The 7,607-nt window shown below is 42.5% G+C and overlaps 1 protein-coding gene across 1 annotated transcript in view; it reads left to right on the top strand.

The window, feature by feature from the left end:
• Positions 1 to 7,291, top strand: part of exo1 (exonuclease 1) — a 17,823-nt gene extending 10,532 nt beyond the window's left edge. The window contains exons 10-14 of the mRNA XM_034898896.1: positions 1,655 to 1,841; positions 3,442 to 3,916; positions 4,087 to 4,176; positions 6,373 to 6,569; positions 7,051 to 7,291. Coding sequence (XP_034754787.1) covers positions 1,655 to 1,841; positions 3,442 to 3,916; positions 4,087 to 4,176; positions 6,373 to 6,569; positions 7,051 to 7,162 — 1,061 coding nt within the window. The 3' untranslated portion in view covers positions 7,163 to 7,291. The remainder of the gene's footprint in view (positions 1 to 1,654; positions 1,842 to 3,441; positions 3,917 to 4,086; positions 4,177 to 6,372; positions 6,570 to 7,050) is intronic.
• The last annotated feature ends 316 nt before the right edge of the window (positions 7,292 to 7,607 follow it).

Here is a 7,607-nt window from a genome sequence, read left to right as displayed (position 1 = left end):
TGTGTGTGTGTGTGTGTGTGTGTGTGTAACAATAACTGATTAAAAGGGCCAGCGAGAGAGGGGGGTGCGATGGATGTACTCCTGAGAGACGGCTGACTCATTATGAATGGGTCCAGCAAGGGTTGAATGGTGGGTCAGTGGAGTTACACTCCAAACACATATACATAATTCCCTCATTAAAATGCAAATCAGTTTTTGACATGCTTTTTCCTGAATTTTCTTGTTAGTCTGTCTCTCACTGTTCAAATAAATCTACCATTACAATTATAGACAGGTCATTTCTTTGTCAGTGGGCAAATGTACAAAATCAGCATGGGATGAAATACTTTTCCCCTCACGGCAGTCCTATACAGTAGATTGTTGTGAAAGGCTATTTTTTTGGGAAATACGTTGTTCCCCCTAACCTTGAAGGGTCCTCTTCACACCACATGACTTCTAAACTGATTCCTTGGTGACAGCAGGCCCCAGAGCTCCCAGATCAACCGGTGGGGCTCCAGATTGAGAGACTTGGCTTAGTATTTCAGCACCCTTCAATTGATTCTTCTGGGTCCACTGCTGCTGTCTTGTTCCTCATCTCCTCCAGGAGCTGGGTCTGCTTCAGCCCTCATTTTGAATATGTCATTCACTATTCACAAGCATTCTCTCACTTTAATTTGAACACAGACCACCACCACCACCACCACCACCACCACCAGAGGGTGACAAAAATCCTTTAAAATCATTCTTAACTCCACCTGCAGCTGTTGCCACCTCACATTGTTCTGGCTAAGTTAGCTAAGCTCTATTTGTGCATCCCTAGTATTAGCATTGCGTCAGAGAGAGACATCGTAACTGCACAGCAGACCATGCTCACTCTAAAACACGCAGACTTGCTTCTGTTTCTGCAAAATAATGTACAGATTCCAGCCAGTGGTTGACTTTTAACTCGTTACACACCCACACACACACCAAAATGTGTATCCATCATGTGATTCTGACACATCACAAAAGTTCTGTTGAATGGACTGTAGTTGCCACACTTGTAAAAGAAAGGGCCTCACTTTAGGAAGTTCAATGCACTCAGTCAAGTTCACATTCTCAATCAGTCTGGTAGCTGAAGTACTCCTGAAGTACATTTAGCAGTAGTTTTTGTTTGATCTGAGTACAGCACTTTAAAGCTTTATGTTAAGGCTCTTTTTATTTAATAGTATTATACTTGAAATCAATGTATTTGATAGATGGCCAAAGCTTGTCACTTTTGCAGTTTTTAGTTGCAAAAGTTTTTATTGTATCTGAAAACCTAAAAAGTATGTATACAAACTACATTTATTTTTTGTTTATTTTCTTTTAAATTGTATGTCTGTTGCAATCACAGGGGAAAAGTAACTACATTTCCGTAATGTGAATCGTTTTTGGAATCGAGAATTGTTTTTTAATCAAAAATAATACAGAATCAAATCCTGAGCCTAAAAATTGTTCCTGAATCTTACACCCCTAGATTGGAATGTCCAGCTAGTAAACCAATGTCTCGACTAATGATTGTGCTATTTTAACTGACCTCATGCATGCTAGTAGCCATGTAAGTATCACAAAAAGCTATTGACAATGGAACAAAACAATAAAAGCAGCAGTTTTTAGCCTTTTATGGACTGTACTTTTCTTATTCCTCCCATAGACTGTAGTGTATCAGACCAGGATGTGCTACAGCAGTACTTGTGCTCCAGTCAGAAGCGATCTAGGTCAGACCAGCATCCAGACAAGCCAACATTACCCAGTCAACCCCGGCCGCGCAACCGCTTCGCCACGCTGCTGCAGAGGCGGAACCAGGGAGCTGAGGAGGACGGCCAGGCCACATGCAGCAGGTGACATCAACAACCACAACTCACATTATTAACGCCACTAGATTCTAGTGGTCGGGCTCCCGTCAAAGTCAAGCTAATAAATATTAGCTTGACTTTGAAAATATAGCTAAAATTATCAGAAGTAACTGTAACATATTTTTCCCTTATTGAGTACAACCATGTAATGTGCACTGTCTCCAACTTATGAAAGGCCAATAAATTACTTTCAGTCAACACATCCCCTGGCCTCTCAGACCCAGTTAACGTTAACCAAATCAAACTGTTATATGATCAACAATAAACCATTAACTGGTTTTGCAGCCAACATTGGGGGGGATGATGACGCAGTGGCACATGCCTTCGGTGTGGGAGATCAGTGTTCGATTCCCACTGCGATGCATCAACCAATGTGTCCCTGAGCAAGACACTTCAGCGTGTGGCCTCTGAGATAGAGAGAGATATATATATATATATATATATATATAAATATATATATATATATATATATATACACACACACACACACAAAAGCCTCAGTTAAATGGCATTAGTAACATTAATAATTAACGTAATGGCAGTCAGTGGGATGTAATTGATTACGTAAATCTCCCCAATAAAGCTTACTCATCTTTTAACAACATCTTGCGAACGCTAGGCAGAGTTTACCTCTGTAGGTCGTAGCTAAAGCAAGCTAACGTTAGCTGAGCTTAACATGTTTGCTAACCTATCAAGGTGTGTTTTCAGGTGTCAGAATCTTTTTATCTTTGACCACATATTTTGCATCAGCAATTATTTAGTTTGGGCCGTGTTGTCAGAAGTTTTTAAAGCCCAAGCTTCTGATGAAAGAACCGGCAGCTGCTGGTGCGTCAACATGTTTGTTGTCCTCCCTCCTGTGTGGCCACGCGCAGCAGATGCGTTACCATTACATGGTACACAGAGAGGAAAATGAAGATTGTTCACGAGTTCCGCATCTCGAGTCTTTTTAAGGACAAGTCTTAAATCACATCTGAAGTCACTGTGTGTGTGACTCAGTCTTTGACACACAAAGCCAGGCCAAACTACTCCTGCTGGCCTTCATGCTGGCCTTACTGAGTCACAGTAGCCCTCTGACCTAGTTTACAATCTCTTTTGTGTCTATTAAAAAGTGATCTAGGACGTCCTACATCATTTTTAATGGACACTCGGCAGCCAATCAGAATTGAGTATTCACCTTGTCCATGACCATAACCCTGCTCTGCTGTCAAATCCCAGGCTTATTGGACTTGAGGGTGTAAGCATAGAGGGGGTTGCATGCTGTAAATATTGTACCATAGTGGGCAATAAAATTAAAATTGACTTGACATGACTTCTGAAGTCTTATGACAGTGAGGTTGCCAGGTTTGATAGCATCGGCTTGTACAAATAACACACTAGGAGAAGCAGTAGAAAATGTTTAAACCCTGTGATATCCGTCGTCAGTGATGAGGTTAACTTCATGAGGTAAAACAAAAAGTCAAATCAAGGCGATTTAGAAACCACAACAAAAAACACTCAGGAAGTTACACAAGCTACTGCAACAGACTGTCTGCCCTCTTGCATCCCACTGTATAGTCTAGTGAAGGTTGTGTTTATTCTCGCGTAGGTTTTTCAGAAGTTCCAGTCCAGCAGCCAGTCTGAGCACTCAGATGTGTACTCAGGAGGATACCCTTCAGGATGCCAGTCCCAATCAGGACAGTTCTCTCAGCACCCAGACCAATGACAGCGATGGTCCCGAAATTCCATCTGTGGACACCCCCAGCCCGCCTCCATCACCCAGCACCACGTCCCCCAGTGCAGCCAGTCAGGGCCTCAGGCTGTTTAACTGGTCAGACAGCTCCACCGCCACTGAACAATTGAGAATGCCTCAGTCCACTTCAAGCCTTGTTGCCTTGCAGCAGTTTCAGTACAAGAAGGACACAAAGAGCCATAGACCCCCTGGAGACATGTCCACCATATGTCAGACCTCTGCTTGCACTAACCCAGAGGAAAAGGATGACCTTCCAGATTCACCTCCCTCCCAGGACAGCGCCTATTTCTCCCAGTCCCAGCCTTCCTCCCACCAGGAGAGTGCTGCATCGGTAAGGTCATACAAATGCCTACTGTCTTTATTTATGTTTGTACATCCCTTGTGGTTACATCAGCCTTAACACATCATCGTCATCAGGGTTTCATGGCAGGGTGGGTGTGCAGAAAGCTATTTGGGTAGCGTGGCTTTGTCGTCTTACATGTCTTTCATATGCTTCCTCAGGAAATGAATTTAAGCAAAGATTCTGAGCTAGAGCAGAGTCCCACACACTCAACAGAAGCAGACACAAAACCAGGGAGGCTGAGATCAAAGGTGGGTGTGTGCCCCGGTCAAAGTTACTTTATTAGCCCAGAGGGGCAATTTGTTTCAATGCTATGCTTAGTTTTAGTAACATCTTTGATACATTCTGTTTAAAGCACTAAGACTTTTCCTACTGTTAGATGGGGGAGGGATGTGTCAGCCTGCCTTATAGAGCCTCTGATGAGTTTTGTTAACAGGCGTTTGATTTCCCTTAACAGCATGGGATTTGTACTGGTAACAGGGCTTGAAATTAACACCCTACCACCGGCCAAATGCTGGTGAATTTAGCAATTAGCAAGTAACCCTGTCAATCTCCTGCCTCATTGGAAGGTAGCCAATCAGAATTGAGGTATTCATTAGGTTTTTTTGCAACTGTTCTTTTATATTTCAAAGAAGTTTGCCATTTTGTTAGATTTTAGCTAAAAATGTGGCAGCACATTACTGGGATGAAGAGGCTGGCTGAAACAAACAACACACAAAAAGATGAGCCTGAGTCAAAGAAAAGTAAAAGACGTTTTAATACCAAGTGGACAATTGGCGACAACGGCAAGGTTTGTAAGGGGCTGATTTATGACAGCAGTACAGAATAAAAGTGCTGCAGTGATTGTCGTGTGTATGGCTCAGAGAAGCCAAATCCTTTTGTTATTGAGACTAAAAACTTAGAAATTAAAAGCAATTGACGTCACGAGTCATCAGAAAGCCACCTACACGGGACAAGTTGTAAACTATCAAAGACTGCCCTTCCAGAGGAGACCGCTGCAGTCAAGGCACTGACGTCCATGAAAGCAGCGCAGTTGGAGAGGATGCAACTGCTGTTTTGGAACGTTCATGTGATTCCTGTTTATAACCTTTTATGAGGCAAAAAAACCTGGTGGTAAAAACTTACTTTGGTCGTCAAAGTTAACTTCAGGCCCTGGCTGGTAAAGATGTTATTCCACCCTATCAAGCAAATAAACCATAAAATATTACCGTTCAGCTTGTTTTCTTAACCACCAAAGCATGTCATTCATTAAGCTGTAAAAAGAGTGATTGATATTTGTAAGTTCAAGAAGTGTCCACATCTTTAACCCGTATATAACTGAGAAATCATTTAACCATTCAAGGCTCCTCTTACACAGGACAGTACATTCTGGGAGGAGGTTCATTGTAATTTCTCAATAATTACAATTGTAACGCTTTTTTTTTTGGTGTGTGTGTGTGCTTTTCTTTTTGCATCGCTTCTGTATTTGCAGTGCGTTTATGTATTTTGTTGTTGTGTGTGTTTGCAGCGCATTTGCTAAATGCTGCGCATATGTTGTCATATTAGTGAAGTTGTTTTCTTATTTTGCGTGTGTTTTGTCTATTTGTATGTGTTTTCTGAAGTTGCAGGGCATTTGCCCCTGTCGGCCACGTATTAACTTAAGAACTACCTCCTTCTTTAGTCCCCCCCCCTCTAATTACAAGTCAAAAAAACAACAATGCTGAATATGTGGTCAAAGTCAGGCTGCACGTGCACGTTAAACATGAAATGTAAAACGTAGGTATTTCACGCATTGGAACTGTTAGAGCTGTTTTGAGGCAATCCCAGTCTGGTGTTTTTTAATTTTTTTTCTGTGCACGCACAAATGATCATTATTATTACATTTGGGGCGTTTTAGGACTTTATTCCACAGGACAACTGAAGACATGAAGGGGTAGAGGGGGGAGGGGGGGGGTGTGACGTGCAGCAAAGGGCCTTGCTGCCGTTAGGACTGAGCCTTAATCCATGGGTCAACCAGGTGACCTACCCAGGTGCCTCGTGCAGGCTCAACTTTAAAACTGGCAACTTTACCGTGATCATTTCGCAAAACTGAAACAATCTCACACTTGTTGCCAAGCACGTAACAACCACAACGGTCATTGTTACATAAGCACATTACAAGATCTTTATTAATAAGCTGTAGAGGTGTCGGTAGGTGTATTTTCTAACTTTGGACAGAGCCAGGCAAGCTGTTTCCCTGGCTTCCAGTCTTTATGCTAAGCTAGGCTAGCCCCAGCATGCCTCCAGCTCTGTATTTAACACACAGACATGAGACTGGTAGTCATTGTCTCATCTTTCTCTTGAATTTTTTATTAAATTTGCAATTAAATAATAATGAAGTTCAAGACATTTTGCAACAATTGAATAGGGCGTGTACTTTCTTTTCTGTTTTCATTCTTGTCTCTGAAACATGGTCTTTGTCCATCTAGGTTTCAGGTCTGTCGAAGCTGAAGTCCAGCGGCCAGCGCCCAGCAGCACAGGTGCGGACATTGGGCCCAGCCAGGGCCAGTGGACTGAGCAGGAAGTCTGTGGGGCATGCGAGGAAAACCTCTTTGTCCAATAACGAGAACAACCCTGGATCCCAGGCCACTATCAGCAGCCTCTGGAAGAACTTCAGCTTCAAAAAGTAAAAGACAAATACTCAGGGTACTTTGTAAATTAATAGAATATTTGAACATTATATTATATATATTTCTTTATATAATTCTAAAAAAATAATTAGTGTGTATATAACACTGGCATAACATGTCATGAACATGGAGGCGTCTTATGTGTTGTGTGTGAATGTTTGACTTTCATTTGGTGAATAATGACGAGGTGGGCATTGTTTGAGATGTTTGTAAGTTAATACATTTTGACCTCCGGCCTGAATTCATATTTGTGTGTGATAGCCAGATGTTGCAGCTTGTTTATAACAGTAGAAGATTTTTGAGTGCAAGCGAAGCAGAAACCAGATTGTCCACATAGTTTTGTGGTAGGAAAGAGGAACAGTTTCAGGCCTTAGACATGTAAACAACGCGGCATTGTTGCATCGGGCCTCTGCTGTCAGTACCTTTTAATCAGTGATCCATCCGTTTCTAATGGAGCAGCTCTCTTGTGTGTTTCAGAGATCCCCAGAAGATGGCTGCCTGTCAGAAAGGTGAGCCCATGTCTCCCGTCAAAGACAACGTGCCGGCCAGCTCAGCTGAGATGGACATGAATTTAATCAGCAGCTTCTGATTGGCTGTGAATGTTCCACACAGCGCTGAGCGCTCGGTGTGGGAGCCAAGCTTTTAAACATACCGTGTATGTTAATGATTTCTTAATGTATAGTTTTAAATAAAGCAACTGTCTTGGGATGCACATTGACCTCGTTGAGTTTACTTAAACGGGTTGTATCACACCTTGCTGTTGCTTTAATAAAGCAGTCAAAGAATGTGTCACCTAGTAAAAATGCACAGTGCATACTTGAGTGTTTACTGAAAATGCCCAACCCACATGCAAGCTGGGGAATGTGGGGAAGAGCCGGCTGGCGTCCTGTCTACAGTGTAGCGTTAGTGTCTGAACACAATCAGTCAGATTGAGTGTGTGTGCTTTACGTGCTATTGTAGCAGTCTGTTTGTGTAATCCTGCTTGTACTTTGTCTTTATGTGGACCCCCACTTACCTCTGAGTGGACTGATCCG

This window comes from Etheostoma cragini, chromosome 17, assembly GCF_013103735.1.
Source record: "Etheostoma cragini isolate CJK2018 chromosome 17, CSU_Ecrag_1.0, whole genome shotgun sequence".
In the NCBI taxonomy this organism is placed as follows: Eukaryota; Metazoa; Chordata; class Actinopteri; order Perciformes; family Percidae; genus Etheostoma; species Etheostoma cragini.
This window is presented reverse-complemented; position numbering and strand designations above follow the sequence as displayed.